Consider the following 23,808-nt stretch of genomic DNA (forward strand, 5'->3'; position numbering starts at 1 on the left):
TTAGATCTAATTCAGATTAATACTCACATCTGATAACACAAATGAGTTGCCTCTCAACTTTAGTTGTCTCTCTAGTTTTTTGTTTTTTGTTTTTTGTTTTTTTTAACTTGCTTGGATTTTTTTATTTTGCATTGATATGGCAGTAGGGAAATTTAAACATGTCAACATGCAAACTAATAATGTATTAAAAAATATATTTTGTAAATTCTGTAGGCAAAAATGTGGGTTTGCCGTGGACTGTTTACGTTTACGACAATTGGTTGCCATGCAACGTTAGGATTTGGTAACGGTTTGCGTTAACCTGATCACAACAGAATTGTGTTGTTTGGCCCAACGTTTATTATATTCAGACTGAAAACTGTGAATCCTGACAACACGCGACTATTTTTCTACTCGCTGAAAATGCCTTCGAAGTATGTGCCACTTGTGAGAGACGCCATCCGTTTGCTGGATAAGTTCGTTGCGAGCAGGCAGTGTCTTGACGATTTTATAGAAGACATCTCTAAGGATCTGCAGGTTAGTGCCTCAGAGTTTGTCATAGCTGTGCTAAACCTAAATTCTTTCTTGTGCATGTCCACAGAGCCTGGATCCCCAGCATATGAATTTCATTCTCGACACAGTTTCTGGGTGTATTGAGCACAAACCATTACTTGATGTTGTTGTCAGCCTCTTTTATAGGAGTCCAGAAAGCGTGTCCCAAAGTGACTTCAGCATGTATCATAGTAGGTCTACTCAGCAACATTTTCACCCCAATGTTGTAATCACCTCGTGCCCTAATTTAAATGTTTACATTGTTTAGTTGTCTGCTATCTCACCATCTGTTTTTTGGATCAACTGGGACTGAAGTGTTTTGGCAGCATCGTCCAATCCCTTGGTGTTCGCAAAGTACAGACAGTAAGTAATTTAAATCTCACCCCAAGAGAAAAAAAAACAACACTTTGTCTAAGTCTACGTCTGTGGTTGCAGTTCTTACTTTTCTTATTCTCAAATCTCACCACACTGGTTCAGGAGAAGTGGATGGGCATTTATGATGCTGAACATGTCCAGAAACAGTGGATAGAGCCTACTCTCAGGTTGCAAAGGAGTCTATTTTACATATTTTTGTTAGTTTAATCCTCAGCTATTCCAGAATCTCACTATGTTATGCTGTCAGTTTTGATGTTTATGGTGCTCAAACATTCCACTGTTAGGTGGCGTCCTGAGATAATTGCTCTCCTGGAGCAGCTGGCAGTGAAAGCATCATGTGTGAGTCAGCTGAGGAAGGCTCCCACTAAAACCACTGAACCTCAGGAGTTTGCTCTGACCAGACCAAAGCTCAGAGCTTTCCCTGTTCCTGAGATCATCCCTGAGCTGGACAAAGTGCGGCTGGTCAGTCATGTCCCCCTGATCCTCTGTCCTCACTATTTGCTTAAACTAACACATAATGTTGTGTAGGTGCCCAGAACCACCTACAAGGTTCCAAAAGAAATGAAAATCCTAGAAAATATCAAACATAATAACCAACAAAAGAATGAGGTGCGTTTATTTCTTGAAATATTTAATTCACAATCACTTGCCTGTTCCATATGTGCACTGGGCAACTCATAAAGTGTATATAATGAATTATATTATGTGATATTTGTCTTGCATTTTTTTCCTTGGACAGAGACTGCTGTATAAGGTCAATAATGGCAAACCGTTTGGGTCTAGGAGTCCACACAAGTTCAAACATTATCAGGTAAAAGTTCTTACTTGTACTATTCACATTCTTTGTGTCTTTGGATGTGAAATCACTCTATTCTTTACAAATGACAGATCAAATCAGACAAACCCCAAACAGCATGAACAAACTCCAGGCAATGAAACCCGAATAATCTAGGTTGAAGACAGGGCATGCTTTTTTAGCACTGAAAATGTGCACATGACATAGACATAATTAAGGTTAGTTACCATTAACTGGGGATGCACAAATTGAACATATAAAATTGTTGTTAATGCATGTGCCTGCAGTAGTAGTGCCTCCATGTGCAATACTGCCTCTATTTACCAAAGCAATGCTCACAAGTTCCTGAGTCTGGTTGGAGAACACATGATGGTGATCTGAGAACACCACTCCAAACAGAACCTGCCCAGGTCATTCAAATTTCTGGGACCACTTTTAATAAAAAAAAAAAAAAAAAAAAATTTAAGTTCAGCACTGTTTTACTTTTCACTCTTTTATTGAATCTTCAATTCAATATTTGTCCATTGCATTGTGGACATAAGGTACTTTCCATTTGCCAGGGATTCAGAATACATACTTCTTCAATACTTTACAAAGACATCTTCTGGATTTGCCATATGTTTTAGGTTCAGTGTCAGAATGACACAAGAGAAACTGCGATGCCTCTAGTTTATTTACAGTCTAGCTACTTTCAGTTCCTGGTTCAGTTTTTACAATCTGAATGTCTTTAGCACACATTTGTTTTATACATTTTTGCTTCACAGAAAGTGGTGTCTGAGATAGAGGAAAGCTTCAATTCTAAGCTAAAGTTTAACTCCTTCCATTCTACACAACTTCCAACTACAACAAAACAGGTGGGTTTATAGTATGTGTGTAAGGTACCTCTCTATGATTATCAGGACAGAAATAAGTGGATTACTTACAAGTACTTGAGTATATTCATACTGAAGTGTTTTTCTATTTCTGTGTATGTTTGTTCAAATTAAATTTTCCTCAAAATAACTGGTAGATAGTTATATTTATAATTTATATATTTTTACTGAATTTGAATGTTCAATTGCTTGTCATGTTTGCCTTTGTTAGTCCAGCTGGCATATTAAGATGAACAGTGCAGCTATCTTGAGACAGGGGGCGCTGGTTGATCGTCAGCTCAAACAGGAGCTTCAAAGGTAATATGCACCATCATTTTTACTCTTGATGTCATTCATTCATGCTCCGTGTGCATTTCAAAACAGAATGCAGTGTCTTGTGGAAGGGGCACAGGAGCCTTCTGCTTTCCTGCACTGGCAAAATGAAATGCGCGAGAAGGACTTGCAGGAACAGTTAGCTAAAGTGGAATGCAGACGACTAGAAGGTTGCATTAGCCATGAAGAGGCAGTCTTGTGCCGCTCCCGTCTTACAGCCCAGAACCATGCAGCTGCACAGCTCAAGAAAGAGGAGGTGATGTTAAAGTGTGAAGAATGCACTGCTGCAGGAGATTTTACAGCAATATGCTGAAACTATAGACAATAATTTGACTTTTCTAACCAACATAAGTTTCTGTTGTTCTTTGAAGGCAGCAAAGTTGATGCACAGATACGCTGTGAAGAGGCTTCAGGAGGAGAAGGAGATGAAAGAGTTAGTACAACAAGTGTCAGACGGTCACAAGAATGCCAAAGCTGCTAAAAAAAAGCTGCATGCAATGAAACAAAAGATTGGTAGGTCTTTGTCTGTACTGACATACTTTATGTACAGGTCTGTCAAACACAGGTCATGAATACAAATATGACCAGAGAAGCTTTACAAAAATAAGAAAACTAGCACAACTAAAGCTAGATGAACATGGGCATGCAAAGATAACACTTGAATTAAATCTATATTGTCTTTTCTTTCAGTAAAAGAGGTCTCTGAGGAGAGTCAAGAACACCTGCGCAGAGCAATGACAGACGCCCAGGCAGAAATGATCAGAAAATGTGACATTATTCGTAAAATTCATGCTATTGAATCTACATCTCGCCCCAGAAGTTGCAGTTTTAATGACAGAGGGGTAAGCAGGAGATGATACTGAGCAGTGAGCACTTTAGTGTGTATAGTACATCTTAATATGTTCCTCAGACTGGAGGCCATGAGCTGCTGGGAGAGATGTCTCTGTGTGAGCTCAGAGAGCGGCTGGCTCTTCTGAAGGAGGCCCAGTCGGCAGAGAGGCTACAGCGGCAACAGAACATCCACCAGCAGAGGGACAGGAGGAAACAAATGCTCCAACACAAGCTGCACACTATCCAGCTCCACAATAATGCACTAAGACAGGCCACAGCCAGCAGGTCAGCTACTGCCTCTCCCTACTTTACATATTATGTTCTTGCATGCTCCTTCCATTCTGGTACACTGGTGACAGTGTTTATCTGAAAATTGGCATGTTTTAGGTTTTTAGTTTTTATGTATATATTATATATGTAATAATACTGGGAATATTGGCAGATTGCACCATAAATTCAAGCTTAGCTTATGGTACCCTGTAGTTTATGCACATGACAAAATACAAGGTTTACCCTGTTAAGACCTACATAAATTATCAGTAGCACAATAAATACTGAAACCTCATCCCTCCTTAAAGCTAATGTTGGCTGGTAGCATTTCACCCTCCGCAGGCACCAATCTGAGGGGAAGTAAACACCTTAGGAAACTATAAATAAAGATATAACTTATCATTTTCAAGGGAGCATGTCTACTTAGGTCCAAAGTAGCTGAGGGATTTTACTGCTTCCAATACATAAAAATAGCATAAATTCAATAATAGGCAAAAATTACAATTTTTACAATTTTTTTTTTTTCCGTAATACGTTTTCTCATAGGAAGGAGCAGACAAAGCCGCTCCAGAGTTGTTCACAGAAGGTCACTGTAGATGAGTCCGTCGTGGCTTTGCAGAAGAGGCTGGAGGAGAAGAAACGGGAACGCAACTCACTCAGGGACGGGGACAAGAGCAGCAGCAGACCATCTCACACTGGAGGGTCATTCAGCAGTGTAAGTTATTCTTGTACACTTCAACAAGACCTATATAAACCAGTCGTCTTGTTATGATCATGTCTATAGCTCAATTGAAATGTTACAACTGACCACACACAATTTGTTCTTCAACAGGGGAGCTGTGAGCCGAGGGACTGGGGGGAACTGGAGCAGATGTTAGCGCATCAGATAGAGAAGCACAGCTCTGTTTCTCTAATGTGACATACTAGTTCTACTGGAAGCTTCTATTGGACATCATGGAGACAACTTTGTTTAGGCCTGAGTTAAGACTAGGACTTATGTTGGTTTAGTCCTGGTTAATATTGTAAAGCCTTAAAGATTTGCATAATGGCACTTTTAAAGACTCGTTGTGATTTGTGTGTTTCATACCAGTAAAATAAATGGAATAAAATCAGATTTATTAGTACAATCCACATTGCTATAGCCATAGTAAAAGAAAAACTCAAATATGTCACCTGGACAAAACGTTGTGGGAGTGAAGACGTTTCGCTGCTCATCCAATCAGCTTCTTCAGTTCTGGTCAGATTGCGTCTTGTGAAATGTCTTCACTTCTACAACTTTTGACCAGTTGACAGATTTGATTTTTTCTTTTTGTATAGATACCTGTTTACTTATTTGCTACAGATGCCACTTGGTCAATTGAAGGATACACAGATGCTCTACCAGATTTATAACATTTTCAGTGTTAAGAAACTAAACTGTCTGATAGTATTCTTATCATCCAAAAACACATCATATTTGGCCTAAAACAGTGTTTCTCAAATGACCAGTGATGGTACGAGTGGTACTTGATACCTGGGCCTTCTGCAGTTGTAAGAAGGCGTTTTATCAAGAGACAAATCTAATTATGTTTTTTGTTTTGTTAAAACTGCATTTTGCATAGTAATGTCTCAGTTAGAGCTGGTTTAGTCTCAGACCATGTTTAACCCTATTTTAGCCCTAATCTTGATAAAATCCGAGGTTAGGTCTGGTGGTACTCTGAAATCCAAATATTATCTTAGGTGGTACTTGGTTCATACAAGTTTGAAAAGCACTGAGAGCCTAAGAACTTTATATTATAGTAACCATTTTTGGCTACAATGAAAATCAGCAGGAGCCAATGTCGCCCCCATTTGGCCAATTATAGCACAGTCTTGGTTCATTCCTCCTCTTTCTCCTCTAAAGCGGAATCACATGATGCGTATTTGTCATATGACTGATGAGGGACCGATCCCACTGCGAGCAGGCTTCTCCGGGTCCTCCGCGCAAAACAAAGGAGGTTTGAGGAGCCGTTGTCCGGGATGAGAAGCTGCAGCGGCTCATTGTTTGGAGGCAGTGCAACTCGATAATCACGGCGGGATGCGAGACCGAGGAGCCCTGCCCGCGCTTTTCGCCGCCTCCTTGCTCGGTAAGTAAAACAAACTCTTAAAAACTTCTGACATGTCATTAATTGCCCTTGGAGAGAATAAATAAGGTTAATTCGTCACAAATGCCAGAAAAGATGTGCCTATAAAAGTTCTTCTGACTAGCCTTGTCAATTTCTGTCCAACTCTTGTGGACATGTAAATTAAATCTAGGGTTTGTTATTATTAGAAGGACCTTTTCCGTAACAGTTCCCATTGGGTTGGGCAGGGCAACATTTGGATTCGTCCGAGGAGACACAGCCACAGAAACCACATGACCTGCTTCTTAATAATTGCATTGCATGAGGAGGAGGCGCATATTCAAGAGCACATGGCTAATGTGATTAGAGCCACAATATGGACTTTGTGGCTGGCTGTGCTGGGTCACGCTCTATGACTTTAGTCCAAGAACCAAAAAAAAAAAAAAAAGAAAGAAAGAAAAACAAGTTTGGTTCTGTGAGTGAGTGTCTAGTTTTCTCTGCTGGCATGTCCTCAGGGGTCAGGAAGGAGGATGCGTTTCTTTAATGGAAGCCACGTGAATTAAATACGTGAGATTTACATAGAAAACATATGTTTGTCAAGGAAAGACATGTTTGGTGTACAGACTTTTAGATTTGCATGTTGGCACCCATTCCAGTCTCTTTTCTTCACCTCCCAAGTTTAGCATTGACCACGTCTTGCACGTTATGGTTCCTATTTCACGGCTGTGTGTTTCTATAATTTAAAACTAAAATAATAAAAGCGGTTTGACGGGTCAGTTTTTATTTTCTATTAACTCTATACTACTCTTAACAGCCATTTGGACTAAAGACTTTCACAATAGAATTGTTTTTGGCTGGTGTTGTCTTTGGCTGTTTCAGGCTATTGGGGGTAAAGTATTATGTTGAGCCTCTGTGTTGAGGTGGGAAGCTATGGTAATCCTGGGCCTTTGGATGTGCTTACTGCTTATATAGCCCAGTACACATGCAGGAATAGAAAATGCTTTGCTTAGTTTGTACTAGATCATTGCAATGTCAGTCAGTATATAAGCAACCAATGATTCTGTGTTATTTGAAAATTGTACACATTTTGCTTGTGTTTCAGGTCTAGTACTGAGTCAGACTACTCTGACCCCTGCTCTCACTGACACCACAGTCATTGAGAATGTGACTGCTCCAACCACCCCCCTGGCCCTCCTGACCAGTACCCCCAGCACACCCATCAGCACCACCCCAGGGTGCTCTGCCTTCAACACGTCCACATGTGAACCATGTGCTCCGGGATTCCAGTATGACAACAGTGAGTCTCTTTTCCACCTCCACACGTGGTGCAATGAACACTTGAGGGAACAAATGGCAGAAATGTCAAACTACAGTTTAGTGGCTCTGCTTTAAATAGATCCTGCGTTGCGCCCTCATTCATCAGCACCACTATAGTAACCTGCAGTGTCATGTGTATTGTAATTATCATTTCAGACACAATGCTGTGTACATGCTGTACTGAACCTGGGCTCTGTCTATTTCCTGGAGCATGTCTGCAGTGCCCTGTGGGCTCCTATCAGCCTCTGGTAGGACAGCAGCAGTGTCTCCCCTGTGCCCGTGGCTTCTACACCAAGTAATAACTCCAGTATATATGTAATAATCTATTTATGTGAGCTTTAACGCAACTGAATTTTATTCCTCACAGTTTCACAGGGAGCCCGCTGTGCCATGCCTGTCCTTTAGGGTCCTTCAACAACATCACCGGAGCAGATAGCTGCATCAGCTGCTCTCCAGGTCAGACATTTTATTTGACATGAAACAAAGTAACCAATCTAACTATTACAATTCAGACTCAACTCACACCGGTGATGCTTTGGCTCTGACTGTTATGTAACTGTTCTGTCTCCTCAGGTTCCTTTGCATCTCTGCAGAGTTCTACATCATGTTCACCATGTTCACTGGGAACCTTCTGCAAGTAAGCTTAAAAATTTCTTTGCTTTTCCTGGTTGCTACAGCTCAAATATTTGTGGTTGGGAGAGTACTTATCTAACCTCACATCAGACATCACATGCTTTTATCTCATGCTTCTTTGTGCACTTCCACACTGTGGTTGTTATTCACTAAGAAAACTTTATATAGACCATTATGATTTATATGAAGTGTTTTGTGTAATCCCTCAGTTGTCCAGATATGATCCATAGTAAAGGACAACTGGACAAAAAGTTGTAGGAGTGAAGACATTTCGCTGCTCATCCAAACCGCTTCTTCAACAACTTTTTGTCCAGTTGACAGATTTTAATTTTTCTTTTACTATTAAGTGTTTTGCAAGAAATCAATATTTCTCTCTAATATAATTCAAGTAATTAAAGCCAGTTGTTACACATTTATTTAGCCAAACTTAAAATGTCCTTCTGTGTCAAGTAGTTTTTTGGTGTTTTTTTCAGCTCATCTGGTTGCTCAAAGTGCCAGACATGTCCAGCTGGTCAGGAAGCTCTGCAGAATGGTGCCACGGATTGTACTCCCTGTCGACCAGGTAAGTCCATCAAATTCCTTTAGCATAACTGTCATCACTGAGCAGTCAGGAGAGTGCTCTGTTCTGCCCAGGCATGCACAAGCCAGCTCGCCAAACCATGTGCCAAATCTGCAATAGTGGCTCCTACCAAATTCACTGGGGTCAGGACCAGTGTGAGATCTGCCCAGAGAACCACTACTGCCCTGTAAGTTCTGCACACACTCACATCTTACACTGTTTTGTATAATGTTGCTCAATATTTGTTCTTCAGAGTCCAGATGTGAATCCAATCCAGTGCCCTAGTGATGCCTTCTGTCCTCAGGGCAGTCTGGCCCCTGGCTACTGCATGGAGACTTTCTTCAGAAAAGCAGGGGACACATGTGAACTGGCCCCTGTCACTATAGCTCTGCTTGTGGTTGGAGGAGGAGGCAAGTACAGTATTGATGTTTAGATGATTGTCAAAAAATGTCTGTCTTTACTATTCAACATTGATCTCAAATGTTTGCTCTTGCAGTGGCCTTGCTGTTTATCATCCTCATGCTGCTTCGTCGGCGCAGAGACACAGATGGGGAACTGTCAGTGGCGAGGGCCCCACTGCTGCGTAAGGAGCGACCTCAGGGCCGATACTATGGCATCCCCTGTGACGCTGAGCCTGTGTATGCGGGCTGGTGACACGCTCGCTTTATGGACTAAGCATGATATTCTCACTTTCCTTAATGAACTTGTGGTGACCACACTTTGATTTCATTACAAAACACACATAAATCCATTGTAAACATGACACTGTTCTACACATGACCACTTTGTAAACGTTATTGGATTATTAGAGGTATGTTGGTGCAAACATTCTCTCTCAAAAAGCACTTTTTTGAGGTAATTGAATTACTTCACACTTGGGAGTCTGCCATCTTGTTGAGTTGTCTGCATTTTTGGTTTCTTGAACTTTCTATTTAAATTCTGAAATGTGTTTCTAATTGTGTTCACCTTGTCTTATTTTTTTTATGTTTTAACAAAAAAAAATTGTAGTAATACATGAAAAAATATGAATTTAATGTCGCCCTGTAAGTTTCATGCACTAGCATTCACATTTACATGTATTTTCTTGTATGATACATATCTTTAATACAGACTCATGATCCACAGTACGAATTTTCACACTTAATGTTTGGGTCAATGAGGCCCAACAGTGACTAACAAAGCAAAACAGTGGAGATAAACATGTTACAGCATGTCCAGGGACAGAGTGAAAACCACACATTGTACAGTAGGCTGCTTGCGTGAATGCAGTATGTTAGGCAAGACATTCTTCAAATTATTCTGGATGATGCTGATGTTACATTGTAGAATGTTACTTTCTGGTGACTCCATGTAGATGTTATTGGTCTGCCTGAAATGTTCCACTCTATGGCATCAAACTGGTCTATTTTGCATTTATTTAATTACATGTGTTTTATTCCTAAAAATACCTTGACATGCATTCTAACTCTCCATGAATCAAACCTGTAATTTGACTTGGTGGCATGACCTGCTTGTCTTCATGTTTAATATATTCTGTGAAACATTCCAGGCAAAGCAATAACATCTCTATGGAGAAAAACAAGTAGTGGGCCATCATCAACTAGAACAGTTACACAATGCATGTTTTAGTCTTTATTACATAATCACTAGAGTGTGTCTGTGATATATCAAGCACGCCTTTGGTCACATTCACGCACAAAATGGACTAAACCTGGAATTAAAGCTGATCTAGAACAGAAAGGAATCAAGACTACATCTGGACTAAACTGGGCTTAAACCAGACCAGTACATTCTTCATCCTCATCACCTCCATACCTGCCATATATGCATGTGAGCTCTAGTGGCTGTTCTCAATTGACTTTAGCCACATAACCACAGTGATTATATCTAAAAAGTTTAATTATTTATGTTCTTTTAAATTCAGTAATTTGAGTTATTCGTAATTTTATTATTGCGACGTTTATAAAATATTAACAGTGATGGCAGTGATTTCAGGAAGAGTAGCCGCTAGATGGCACCAAATGCTAGGTTTTCTAGCACAGTTGAACTCTTGGTCCTACAGGCTTCCGTATAGGAAAACATGGCTGCGGCCTTTGCAAGAAGAGCGTGCGGTTAGTATCTTACCTCAATTTGATCCAGTATTTAACAATTTAGCACGTATTATGAATGTAATCTGGGTATAAGACAAAGCGCTGTTGATTGATGGAAACACTTTGCTCCCTAGTGCCTAATAGCCTCTTTATGCCCTCACATCTGCCCTGCGTTGACCATTTCTGTTGACATGTTGTCCTTGGGTTTTTTCACAGGTTTACTGAGGCCGATTGCTGTTTCTCTGGGGAGCAGGACCGCTCAAGTGTGTCACCTGTCCAGCGCTGTTCGTTCCCCTCGGCTTTGTAGCTATTTCATACCCACGAAATGTAATCCTCCGCAGGCTTCCCTCAGCCTCACACCGCGGACCAGCATCCTCCAACGGTAAAGACCTATGACAAGGCACTGCAGGTTTAAACAGATTATTAACTAAATGTGAGGATGTTGCTACTCCGGAGGATCTGTTATGTCTCCATTAGCCAGTCTAGACATTAAACCAGTCTGCATCCAAGTGAATCTACATTTTATGAATTGTATTTTAAAGGTGCTCTATGTAACTTATCTGGTTGAGGGTCTGCCATTGCTCACCTCCATGGAGCTGGTTTTGCTTTGCCTGGAATGTTACGCAGTATGGCATTGTCTATCTCCATGGAAGGAAGCACACCACCAGGCCAAATTACAAATTAGAATTGCAAAGTGAACTAGAAAGGTTCAAAAATTTTATAACATATATATTATCTTTAATTGTGTTAAAGATAATATAGATGGTCTGGTGTACGAGGTGTAAGTTGGTTAGACAACTGCATTTGGGTGATGTGCTATATTTGTACTTTCAGAGTATCTCCTCTTGCTCCCAACTTTACTCAGCTGAGCAGAGGTATTACCTACTACAGTGTGAAGAAGGGGAAGAGGAAAACATGCAAGTCTGTCCCAGAAAGGTTTATGAGGTTGCACTGTGGCCTTTGGATCAGACGCAAGGTACAGTCATGAATATCAATCTAATTTAGGTTCTTAAATCTCTATGTAAATTCCTGTTGTTAGCTGGACTACAGCACCCAAGAGTATAATGGAGTGTCAGAAAAGGATTTAATTTGCTCTGGAGGGAAACATGAGAAGTTGCTACGGGTTCAGTGTAAGAAGAGCAGGCACAATAGCCAAACACCTGAACACTATATGCATATATATATACTGCATATATATATATTAAATATATACTATATTTAATCACAAGCTTCCTACCTATAGTTTTCCCACATAATAAACGTTATCTTGTCATTGGTTAAAACTTAATAACTATAATATGTATTTGCACTCTTATTTGAGGGTACAGCTATTGTTATATGTATATCTTGCCAGGGCTTAATCATAAATATTAAAAATGCACCTGAAAATTATAAAGGGATTTTTAAAATATATGTGCATTTGGCTGTGTGTAGGCTGGATACAAGAAGAAGTTATGGAAGAAGATGCCTGCCAGACGCCGACGCCTAAGGGAGCATGTCTTCTGTAATAAGACCCAGAGCAGATTGCTAGACAAAATGACTACATCATTCTGGAAAAGGAGGAACTGGTTTCTCAACGATCCATACTTGACATATCATGACCGGAAAAATCTAAAATTTTAATGGCTATCCTTTTTCTGTGTAAATATCCTGTATTAAAACTGTATTCATGAAAAAATTAATCCAACAGACAAGACAGTTTTGCATCACATTTAATGATTGGTTTTCAATTTTAACAGAAATATATTTGAAACCATTCAAATGATTTTCACCACTCTACAATCACAAATGCTCATGTTTATTTTCACTTATTCAATATGTTTGTCATTCTGGCCTGCCAGAAAAAAATCCATCTTTTTAGAGGGGTCTCTAGTAAATCAAAACAGTATGTCGGTAACAGTGATGTCAATGTACAGATTGATGATACATTTAGAAGAAAGAACATAAGTAGGCCAAGGGTGAAGAGGTTTAGTTAAGAAAATGTTTTTTTTTATATAAATGAATAATAAACATGCAGATATAGATCGGTCTATGCACAATTGTACAAATGTGCTACTTAGCAAAATTTTGAAATTGAGCAACATCTGCAACACTAACACTGGACTACAAATGCTTAAACCATCTGTTTTCACATGTGGCAAAAACACATTTGTGTGCGGAGGTTCTTTCCAACCACAAGAGGGAGATGAAGTGTAAACAGAACAGTTGTACCTGAGAAATGCTTGTTCATTCCAACCCCAAACAATTTAACTGGAACCAGCAAATGTGGGTGACATCAGGACAAAGCTGAGGCTCAGTAAATAACACAATAAAGCTACAACAGTATGCTACTAGTCTACATTAATGTGAGACGTGCAAAACAGTGAGTTTGTTAAGAATAGGTCAATGTTACAGTGTAACTTCACTCTGCTGTAAACAGGAGCGAAGGACCCTGTTAATCAATGTCGATGGTAGATTTTAACCTTCAGAAAACTCATTTATTTCAAGTGTAATTAAATGCAGATTGTCTTGATCAGTGAAGTAAGCTCCAGTGATATTACTATTATACAGAATTGCACATGCTATAATACCAATTTCTGATGAATGTCCTATATTCCAAAATGAAAATAGTTTCAACAGGATGTATTGTACTTTAGACATTTTTTTTTACGCCTCCCTCAATTTAAGGCTTTGTAACGGGTTAAGTTACAGAATATTGTCTCCAGCTCTATTTGGGCGTGACAGCTAAGAAAACCCGAGGGGAAATCATCTAGCACAACTCTTTAGTGCTCCATACAAACTAATAATAGAGAGACATGCAGATGCACACAGATGACATACTGTAACCAAGGTAAGGTGTACACAACTGTACATACATAAATACACATATTCAATAATGCAATTGAACTGAAAACTGTCAACGTGTAGTATAGTCCATTTACTCAAGCGTCTCTCACTTGACCAGGGCAACAAGTGGTGTAGGCTTAAGGAGGGTCAGCAGCACTTTGGTTCTGCCTTTTTCCAAAGCCAGGCTGTTTCTTCTGAGCTTTTGGCCAATCACTGTTTGGACTTGCAGTAAAGGCAGTTGGAGTCATCGGGAGCACATCTTTACATGGCTTCATTGTTGGAGGAATGGGCGCTCCTGGATCTGGTCAGAGGTCTCAGCACTCTAAGAGGAGGCTGAGGGTGAAACAGACAACAAGACAACATCAACTTGAATAATACTTTCAGATGGAATACACCGCAAAACTCTATTCAAATGCTCAGGTTAACGCCATTCAGTATTAGTATCTTTGAAAGGCTACATAACAGATCATAAATGATTGTTATTGCCATATCAGCAAACACAAATCTGTATCTTAAAGGTGCACTGCATAACATTTCTAGTGGGGTTTCACCACCTACTTGTATGCATGGGATGTTAATAATTTGACTGAAATGTTCCACAATATGACATTAAACCCATCTTTCTTTCTTTTAATTCTTTATTTATTTCATTATGGGTGCTTTTATTGATCTTGAAAAAAAAAAGATTTCTTAATATGATTGAGGTTACCTCTCCACAGCCCTGATCTGTAACCCAGCCTGGTGGCGCTAACTGCTTGTCACCTTGGGGATAGACAAGTTTAATGCCTTACTGTGGAATATTCTAGCCAATGCAAAAATGGAGAAAAGTAGATGGCATACCTTCTAGCACAGAAGTTATGCATTACATATATTACATAATATGTCACTGCACAGATTAGCCCAGTTTATGATTTATATTTTTTGTTTGAAAAATAATACTTATTATTCAATTTGAATGATAACACATCCAAAGTCTCTTGTTTGTTCTTAATCACTTTCGAGTCAAATACATAACACACAATTTTGCATTACATAATACAGCAGATGCATCTTTGAGTTCTGTCAGTAAACAATGTGTTAGAAGCTCAACACGCCACAGTTGCAAAGGCACTGACGCGTGATGATCAGCTCAGAACACACAGTGAATAGGTGAGGACAATCTCCAGAGGGGGAGGTTAGGATTGGGGCAGCAGTTGACAGTACCTCTGGGGCCTTCCTCTTACTGAGCCTAAGCTGTGGGGAGCTAGATGCTTCAGGGACCTCTCTGCCCTGCTCCTCAGGGTCTTCAGAGGGAGAGGGGGGCGGGGAGGGTGTGGATGGGGTAGAGGACTGGGGGGTGAGGGAGAAGGTAAAGGATGCTCTCTCGCTTGGGAGGTCACTGTTTAAGGCATGCTGGGATAGGATCTCCTTGGACCTCCATGGATCCAGCCCCACCAGCTCATAATCCGCCATATCCTCCTCCTGTCCTGCACCGAGGAGAGACGCGTCAACCACAAAACCACACCAGTTGGAAATGCGGTGTCATGGGTCAGACCACATTGACTTCACTCTTACTCTACTGTTATAACAAAATATTATTTATAATATTACTTCAGTCTCGTTTTCAATTACATGTCTTTGGGTACAAAACAATAGTGATACTGGAAAATGGACTGTACACCACAAATCTGAGCATTATCAAATTATTGAAATGTCATGTAAACAGTTGTTTCTGATGTGAGTAATCTGATTTCTTTCTGACTGTTCACATCTGTGCAGGACGATTATGCAAAAAGGTCAAACTAATGTGGCCAAGAAAAAATGAAAGAGTGTAATAACGTTTGAAAGAGTTATTTTTAAATCCACTGTACTTTGTTTTTAACATCTGATTATCAGATTTTTCTGTACTCACCAAATCAAATCTTACAAAATTCAAAAATGTGTTCCTATTATTGAAATTCATACCCCCCTGATCTGTTTAGACATTTGTTCATCCAACTGAGAATAACAACAGTTTGAGGCAGTGTTATGTACTTTTAGTGAGGACCTGTTTGAAGTAGTCTAGTTTTCATAAATCACATCATATCTGCTGATTCGCTGAAGGAAAACTGAATCACATGAGAAGAACAAATAGTGATTCTTCTGTGATACTGAATATAGACAGGGAAGTTCTGGTGACTGCATGCAAGTTTGGTCATAGGACTGTTGTGGCAGCAGTCAGGGTGGACCTAGAGGTGTGTCCTGACTCACAAAGCACAGAGAGGTTTGTCCCAGGTCAAACAGCACATAGAGACTAGTTCCTGTGTCCATAGACTGAAAAGTGCACTGTAAAAAATAAGTTTTAAAAAGGACAAGTAGGCAAATAAATATAAATAAAGCTAGAGGACTGTGGATACTGTTGGCAATCACAGCGGCCATTTGTGACTGTAAATTGGAAAGAGCACAGTTCAAATTGAAAATTATGTACAAACAGGGCCAGGGTTGTCATTTATTTTAAGGCTTTAAATTAATACATGGTAGCTTTAAGTTCCAATTATGCAGAGAATTCTAGCTGTCAGGACCTCTTTTGACTGAATTATGAAAATGAGTATTCATCCTAATAATGAAAATAAGAACTACAGAATGTTGACGTGTCAATACACTGTATGACAACCACTGAAAATGACTTAGATAAACAGGAAAGGTTTATACTAGCAAAAATGGATAGGATAAAGCATAAATGCAAAAAGAAACACTAATCACCAAAGTATTTTTAAAAAGAAAAATTGCTATAATAATTCTATCCCTATTAGTTTGCAGTAGAATTAAGAATAACTTTACAATCAGAACATGGCTGCTCAAAGTGGATGTCTGTTAACCTCTAGCTTTATTGAGACCCCACTCAGTTACAGGTACCTTTGTGGCTCTCTGACTTGCTGCGCATCATGCTTCTGGTCCGGTGCTGAGCTGCTGATGAGGGCTGTGTGGACCCAGAGTGTGGAGGATCAGGGTCTGACTGGAGGGTGGAGAGGTCGTGCATGCTAAAACTCCTGAGCCTGTCCGATAGCACGCCCTGGCCCTAGATGTGCAGTACACCAACGGAAGTTATCAGAAAATTAAATACATCTTTTGTATTCAAACTATAACATGGACCAGTCAACAGCCAAAATAGATACATCAAATTTGAAAAAAAAAAAGCAATATTTACTGACAATGTTCCAAGTTGTCAAACCAGATGGGGTAGTGTGGTAATTTTTTATGGTCTACAAACAAACCATATTTTTAATGCTTTCATAACATAGAATGACTGGTTTGGTCTAAATGAATAGAACTGAATTAATCAATGAATTTAGTAAAAGATTCACTTCTGATTAGATTTGAATTTGGTGTAACTAATTAGATTGAGTACAGCATAATAGGGCTGAAGTACACAATTACACTGAATTGAGTAACTTAAGAAATGTACTTTCTGAGTAGTTTTCAGACACCATACTTAGTCTCATTTTTGTATTTCCTTTGAAAATATCTCATTCTGAGCATGTTTTGTCCTTTCAATTCCATTAACTTAAACTTATTTAAATTATTAAATGATTTCACTTATTATATTATAAAACAGATATTATCCAGACAGTTACTCTTACAGTTACTCTTAGTAGTAGCTTCCCCAAATACTTTTACTCTTATTTGAGTAGTTTCTTGGACCACTTTTTTATAGTTCTACTTAAGTAAAGTTATTTTGAAGCAATGGTACTCTTGAAAAAAGTTTTTGACTACTCTATCCACCTCTGCATGTTAATGCCATGCTGACCTGTTCAGTGGGCCCAGTCTGAACTAGTGTTTCCAAATGCCTATTTAAGCTGATGCTGTTGTCTCTAGTCAAGTCAGAAGTGGGAGTCAGCAATACCTTTGTGGCAGCCATGACTGCTGCTGTGGCTGCTACATTGAGCCCTTTCCTCCCAAAGTGTACCAGTGTGTCATAGCTTTTGTCTTTAGCTTGGCAGATATACTCATCAATGTCCTGAAGAATAAGGCAGAATTTTACAAGGTTATACAGTGACACGTAACAATTTTTTTATGTGTATAACATTATAATTAATGTGAAAAGTCCCTATCCAGTGGTAAAATTCAATATCTAATAAAGACATCACCTATTAAACACAATATTAACTTTCGAGGGGACTAGGTCCTCAAGCCTAAGTAATGTAATAATAATAATTATTGTAATAATATTGTACCTGGAGGTTAATACCATGGTAATACCTGAACAAGCCAATAACAAATTGGTAGATGATAAGGAATGACATGTTTTACCCTTCTTAACTAAAGCTGGGAAAAGTCTAAACCTGGACAACAAACATGGCACAGAAGCCCACATGTAGTGCAAACATGTTGGACTAAAATTACATTAGTCACAGCAGCACAGTGACTTAAGTCCAGTAGTGTTTTCACCTAGGTCTGCTTTTTCTTTCCCTAGAAGCACATCACAGGATGTCAAGAGACACACAGGATGGTATTCACCTTTTCTTTGGAGGAAAGCGTGGGATGAACAAACTTCCTGTACAATACGCTGGAGCCCTTTGTGTACGGCGACAGTAACCACACCACAAAGGCTATCTTGAGCTCATAGTAGAAAGGAAGCCTGGAATAAAAGCCAATAACAGAAGAGTTAGTCTGTTTTTTGCCCATGTGGAATATTATGCAACACATTGCTAATGCACAGAAAACATTAAAAAAGTATTAATAACCCTAGAGTGACTTACCAACATACAAAAGTGTCTGTGAAGGCTTCTACAGTTGTAAATAGAGCGTATATTATCCAGTACATCATCCATTTTACCTACATAAGGAAACAATGTCATTTTTGATGCAGTTTTGTATGTCAATGAGCAAGTAAAAAAACTATGTTCAGCCTATGTTCAGTATAGCCATCTGTAACTCACATATTCTTTGACATCCTTTGACTTCACAGCTTTATAAGACGAATATGCCGGATACAGTGTGCCAAAGACAAGTCTGTGGGACAAAAGAATGGTAAAAATGGTATAAATGTGTGTCCTTTAGCTTGCTTGTAGTTGTCTCACTTTGGTGTTTAATATTGATTTAAACCTGGGAGTTTGTCTAGTCTTTTCTATTTGGGAGTGACACCTGTGTCTTTAGAGTGGCCAGAGAGACAAGAACCTCAACCAAGCAACAGCTGTGAGTTCGACCTGCTCAAGTTACTGACCCACATCATGTTGCATTGCCTTGGCCACTCCACAGCACAGAAGACTGGACAACCAATGCCCCAACGCACTAAATGGACAATTTTATGCCTTTTCTTTAGGTTTAAAGCGCTAAAAACTCAATATAGACGACATCAGCACAGCCATCTGTAACTGTACACCCCAATCCGAATGTAAAAGCTCACTATTTTGAGATTTGGGCTAGTGTGAGCATAGGCCACACGATCTGTTGTGCTGATTCATACTTTGTGAGGGTAAAAATAACCATAACTTACGATAACAGCTGTTGTCTATTATTATAGATACATTTATATCCACTCTTTTAGATTTTGCAATCAAATCTTATTATTAAAGCCAATAATTCTTTGTCTGTAACCTGAGAAGTCTGACCCATCCCTTTTGTATTCTTAAGTATGGAACATAAACAAGAAGCCTACGGGAGCATCTTGTGCCCTGATACGCGCCGTTTACAAAGAAAAGGAGGCACTAAAAAGAGCGTTTTCCTCACAGTGTGCCAGCCTATGTTCATAGAATATTTATCGGATCAGGTCACTTCTTTGTCTGTCAAAAAGCCTCCTGATAAGCATAAAGAATGTTGCCTGTCACTGGGTATGGCAGCCTACACTGATACGGTACCGATTACACCAGGGCAGCTATGGCTCCTATATCAAAGCACCTTCTGTGGAACCTTAACGGGTTTTAGTCAAAAATTAATAGACACTGGTTTCAGTTGCACGTAGCACACTAAACAGATTCATTGCGGGGGTTTACAGAGGGCTATAACGCGAGAACATCGAGCACGGCAAATACACGGCGCGGCCATCTGCAAACCCTACATGCTATAATAATAATAATAACACTGCCGTTTAAATAATGGAACATAAAATGACTTACACCACAAGTCTAGAGATTATCCAGGAGACCATTGCGCTGGAAAAGGCGACAGGACGCGCTGTCTGTTGGGAGGAGTTTCCTCCAAATGACAGGCGCGTCCAAGGCAGTGCGTCCAGACGCACACAGGCGCGACCCTGATGGATAACAGAGAAGAGGCCAAAAACAGTCCATAGATGGCAGTATTGTGTAGCACAAAGAGAGAGATGCCAAGCTTGAGTCAACACTTTATAACCTGAGTGTCCTCCAATGAAATATATTGATCATTAGTTAGCCTATAATTGTCAAAGGTCAGTATATAATCTGCTTGAAATTAGGCTACTCCCCATTGCATAATTACTTTAATACTTTGAGATGGTTGGTTCAATCCCACATAATGCTCCTCCTTTACGATCACAAACCAAGATTTAAATACCTAGTCTACTAAGAGTGTATTATGATTGTAACACTTATCTTATAAATACTGGCAGGAAAGCATAGTTTTCTGCTACACATTCACAAATCTAAAAGCAAAGACTAACAAATGTTATGCAGTTTTCATTACAGGAGCCTTTAAAGAATGCTTGACTGTCTGTGGTGTAGACTGTGTGTGTGTCTGTACACATACATACACAAACACACACACTTATACATTTATATTTCATCCATCTGAGAGCACCTGCCCCTCAGTGCTGGTGAGACCCATGGCCTACATGCAGGAGCCCAGCACCAGGTACACAGATGAGGTATGGTTACAGTAGAACAAAAGGACCAAGGGAGTGTGATCTTTGGTAATCTAATCCTACATACAGAACTGAGTCCAGGAAATCACTTCACTACAAACAAGCACCAAAAGGCTGAGGTTTAGAATGTAGGAATAAAAGATGGTACACTTTCACAATCAAGATGCCCAGTTTAAAATGTGTGAAATAAAATCTTAGACAAAATAAAACGTCAATACACTATAAAAGATGCACTTTACTAAAGCTTCAGAAAAATATGTTTTATATATATTCAATGTTTATTTCCAGCAATATACAACTTATAAATCACAATACAGAGGTTCTACACTAATCAGAGCTTTTTGCACAAACTGAAACAAAAAATTATTGATTAAAAATGTTAAATGCGTTATGTTTTAGATGTGCAGTGTTTCTCAGAAGATCGCAATAGAGCAGTTTTTTTAAAATATATATTTATATAAGGTAAAAGTAACTCAACTGTCATCATTAAAAAGACATGGACACACTGACAGTGATAAGAAACATGCTAGAATTGTTAATGAGTGGCAAACAAAAAACTCACTGTATATTCCAATTACTTATTTCTGTCAATTGGGGATATACTAAGAGAGAAAGAATTATCTTTGTGCAATTCTGCGCTCTTACATTATAAGTGAAAGCCTGCATCTGTAAGTTCAACAACAGGGTTTGGCTTGGCACATATCGATTTGTTTTTATGTATGCATACAGTGTACAGTGTAGTGCAAACCGCTAACACTCACCTGGATTTCTGATACTTCTGGAATATTTGTCAGAATAAAATCTTGTGGATATTCAAATTATTTATGTAAGCATAATTATATTATATGCATTTGTCAAATATTAAAACTGTATTGACAAACAGAAATGTACAAGGAGTATAGATGCAAGAAATGCATAAGAGTGTTAGCACTTCTGCACAGCACTGTAAAGTGTAGGCTTGACAAGCCTCTAAAACAATACAGCACATTAGGCACGGCAGGTTTTTCATACATAACACAATATATGCACCTTCTACCTTCTGTTTTACCAGGACTAGAACTCACAAAGCAAAATGCATGAGTGCAGGTTTTAAAGTAGATAGTTCTGTACCCCATATGATTGTAAGAAAAGAATATAAGATAAAAGTAGTTTAATCCTGCATCAGAATTGTCTTTAATGTTGTGAGCACAAGGGATGAGAACTGAGGTCACCTTAGCTCCTCAGAGCTGCCAGTCTGGACTGCATTTCTTCAATTTCTTCTTCAGACTCATCTTCTGAGGCTGCAGCGGCTCCAGGAGGCTCCGTTTCAGGAAGTTCATCTGTGACTTTGCTGGGTGCTTTACCAAGGGCACCTAGAATACAAATAAAACTATAAGAACTTTCTTACTATAACAGACAAAACTGGTCTCTCTATGTGATTAAATAAAAATACATTTCAAAATAAATGGATTGCATTTATTACCGGCTGTAATTTCAAAAAGAATCTTGTCAACTTCCTCCTCTGCTGCTTCTTCCATGTCTTCCCCATCTTCCATGCTTTCAAATGTGTCTTCAAGCATTTCTTCAATAATGCCCGCCTAGGTGAAAATAGATTGGAAAAGCTGAGACTGTATGCTTAATTAACATCATTTCAAAATACATGAACACAGATGTTTATAGGTTTTGCACCCAAAAAATCCCAACACAGTTTGTCTCTAGTTATTTCAGGAAGTGCATCCAACCTTTCAGTTTAATCTTATATCTTTAGAAATGTGAAAACCTTCATCATCTCCTTTGACAGCTCTCTCATTGTGGCTTGAATCTCCGGGACTTTGATCAGACTCTGCATGGCTTTCATGACCTCAGTACTCTTCTGAAGGGACCCAGAGACACGCACCAAAGCTAGATGCAACAAAAACCATTGATTGTACACCCAACATCTGCATAACAGCACTATAAAGACTGCCAAATAAATTGGTTACTTACCCAGTTGATTCTTCATGCTGAGTTGCACTGAGTTCATCTGAGCTTTAGATGCATAAAGCTTTGTAACTGCTCGCTTAGACTGAATCATTTCTTTTGCAAGAATTATACACACATCCTTCTGTCCCTTTTTGGCAGCTTCTTTGATAGATCTTTTAACCTTTTCTTCCTCTCTTTGAATATCTAGGAAAGATTTCATAATTATGTCATATATAGTGTTCTTTAATAAACAAATGTCATAAATATACACTGAGCATTCCAATATACAAGTACCAGTTGAATTATTGTTACTAATATATTACATGTAAAAGATTTATTAGCAATATTAATCATTACAACCTTACCCCGAATTTGTCTGTCAATGACTCGCATTTCCTTCCGAATTTTCCCGGACCACTCATTTACCTGTATGAGAAAATAAATGATCTTAAACGCTCTTCATGATCACACCCTTACCTATGCTGTGGCGATGTCATGCGGGCTGTGTTCTACTGTTCCCTTGAAGCCCACTGCCCAAGTAGGTTACCAGCGAAGACGCAAAACTAAAATCACGTTTAAAAGCCATGTATTCAGTAACAATCATGTTTACATGATTAACATCACAGCAACAGTGCTGTTTATTGACGAACTTGAAACTGTCAATAAAGTGAACTGACGGCTAAACACAGAAAGGCAGGAGGGGTAGAAATGTTCTGATTGTATCCTCATGACGTGGCATTTCATGATCGGATTTAGCTGTCAATAAAAAGTCTTTACCATCTCCTTCGGAGCTTTGTCAGGTGTTCTTCCGAACAGGCCCATAGTGTTGTTTACTCGCCACAAGTCAAGCTAACTGGCTAAAAGTAGCCTGTGTTGTTTATTCCACTTCCTGGCTCTTTGTGCGCATGCGTATTTTGCTCCACTGGCTCAACTACATTCAGTAGTGAGCAACCGCACCTCCTGTTTTTGTCTCCTATAAATGCACATTTACAAAATCAGTTTCTGATGGCCTAGTAAGGAAGCAGAAGCAAATTTCAACGTGGTCTGACTAAGCATTTGTGTCAGATTTTTTTGAAGAATTTGCCCCCCTGCTGGCCAACCATGAAAAAATGTCCTGTTCATAATACCATTTTTTTTCTTCCCCTCATGTATAGAATTAAATCCCCACATTTTGTACAAATCAGATAATGTTGTTTTATGTATAGGCATGGGAACGCTATAGTGTACACTGATCATAAAACTATTAGCAAGTTCCATTTAAGCCAGGATCCCACAATTGCTATTCAAATTTAAACTATGTAGGTCAATGTTCGTGGTCGTAAAAAGTCATTAAAGAAACTTTAAATAAAGGTGTTTTTCACCAGTGTGCTATCCAAAAACTTTAAGGAATATCCCAAAAAAGATAACTTTTGAATGTGAAGTTCTCTATATATGGCATGACGAATCTGAGCTCATTTGGACCAAAAACCTAGGACTAGATATGTTTTATGAACACGCTGTCAAACTGGGAATGGATTTTTGATCCAATATGGCCAACTTCCTGTTCAACATAGAGCAGTGCCATGAGAGCTTTGGGAGACT

The 23,808-nt window shown here is 39.1% G+C and overlaps 5 protein-coding genes across 6 annotated transcripts; 3 read left to right on the forward strand and 2 right to left on the reverse strand.

The window, feature by feature from the left end:
- Positions 1 to 265: 265 nt before the first annotated feature.
- On the forward strand, positions 266 to 5,089 carry cfap99 (cilia and flagella associated protein 99). The gene is made up of 15 exons (XM_033988764.2): positions 266 to 516; positions 581 to 722; positions 800 to 894; positions 967 to 1,073; positions 1,191 to 1,368; positions 1,435 to 1,515; positions 1,646 to 1,717; positions 2,467 to 2,556; positions 2,786 to 2,871; positions 2,938 to 3,142; positions 3,258 to 3,399; positions 3,577 to 3,728; positions 3,797 to 4,002; positions 4,534 to 4,702; positions 4,820 to 5,089. Exons 1-15 carry the CDS (start codon positions 403 to 405, stop codon positions 4,904 to 4,906), a joined length of 1,926 nt encoding a protein of 641 aa, XP_033844655.1. The 5' UTR covers positions 266 to 402; the 3' UTR covers positions 4,907 to 5,089.
- An 802-nt stretch (positions 5,090 to 5,891) lies between these two features.
- On the forward strand, positions 5,892 to 9,594 carry si:dkey-21a6.5 (multiple epidermal growth factor-like domains protein 9). Its single transcript, XM_033988498.2, has 9 exons — positions 5,892 to 6,092; positions 7,171 to 7,365; positions 7,542 to 7,680; positions 7,753 to 7,841; positions 7,959 to 8,022; positions 8,492 to 8,580; positions 8,652 to 8,764; positions 8,831 to 8,987; positions 9,074 to 9,594. The coding sequence occupies exons 1-9, from the start codon at positions 6,044 to 6,046 to the stop codon at positions 9,229 to 9,231; spliced, it is 1,053 nt and encodes a 350-aa protein (XP_033844389.1). The 5' UTR covers positions 5,892 to 6,043; the 3' UTR covers positions 9,232 to 9,594.
- A 1,031-nt stretch (positions 9,595 to 10,625) lies between these two features.
- mrpl35 (mitochondrial ribosomal protein L35) lies at positions 10,626 to 12,361 on the forward strand. Its single transcript, XM_033988506.2, has 4 exons — positions 10,626 to 10,688; positions 10,884 to 11,049; positions 11,502 to 11,643; positions 12,102 to 12,361. The coding sequence occupies exons 1-4, from the start codon at positions 10,658 to 10,660 to the stop codon at positions 12,288 to 12,290; spliced, it is 528 nt and encodes a 175-aa protein (XP_033844397.1). The 5' UTR covers positions 10,626 to 10,657; the 3' UTR covers positions 12,291 to 12,361.
- Positions 12,362 to 12,363: 2 nt separating this feature from the next.
- reep1 (receptor accessory protein 1) lies at positions 12,364 to 19,711 on the reverse strand. Of its 2 annotated transcripts, XM_033988502.2 has the most exons (8): positions 19,568 to 19,711; positions 18,392 to 18,464; positions 18,212 to 18,288; positions 17,970 to 18,090; positions 17,356 to 17,469; positions 16,368 to 16,530; positions 14,697 to 14,959; positions 12,364 to 13,826 (listed from the first exon to the last, which is right to left on the reverse strand). In XM_033988502.2, exons 1-8 carry the CDS (start codon positions 19,597 to 19,599, stop codon positions 13,755 to 13,757), a joined length of 915 nt encoding a protein of 304 aa, XP_033844393.1. In that variant the 5' UTR covers positions 19,600 to 19,711; the 3' UTR covers positions 12,364 to 13,754. The 2 variants fall into 2 exon arrangements, with proteins under 2 accessions (XP_033844393.1, XP_055087305.1); XM_055231330.1 differs by lacking the exon at positions 14,697 to 14,959 and having other exon boundaries at positions 19,568 to 19,705.
- Positions 19,712 to 20,502: 791 nt separating this feature from the next.
- On the reverse strand, positions 20,503 to 23,140 carry chmp3 (charged multivesicular body protein 3). Its single transcript, XM_033988505.2, has 6 exons — positions 23,005 to 23,140; positions 22,593 to 22,653; positions 22,252 to 22,431; positions 22,046 to 22,167; positions 21,749 to 21,863; positions 20,503 to 21,638 (listed from the first exon to the last, which is right to left on the reverse strand). Exons 1-6 carry the CDS (start codon positions 23,047 to 23,049, stop codon positions 21,499 to 21,501), a joined length of 663 nt encoding a protein of 220 aa, XP_033844396.1. The 5' UTR covers positions 23,050 to 23,140; the 3' UTR covers positions 20,503 to 21,498.
- Positions 23,141 to 23,808: the final 668 nt, after the last annotated feature.

The sequence above is a fragment of the Periophthalmus magnuspinnatus genome, chromosome 22 (assembly GCF_009829125.3).
Source record: "Periophthalmus magnuspinnatus isolate fPerMag1 chromosome 22, fPerMag1.2.pri, whole genome shotgun sequence".
NCBI classification, from domain to species: Eukaryota; Metazoa; Chordata; class Actinopteri; order Gobiiformes; family Gobiidae; genus Periophthalmus; species Periophthalmus magnuspinnatus.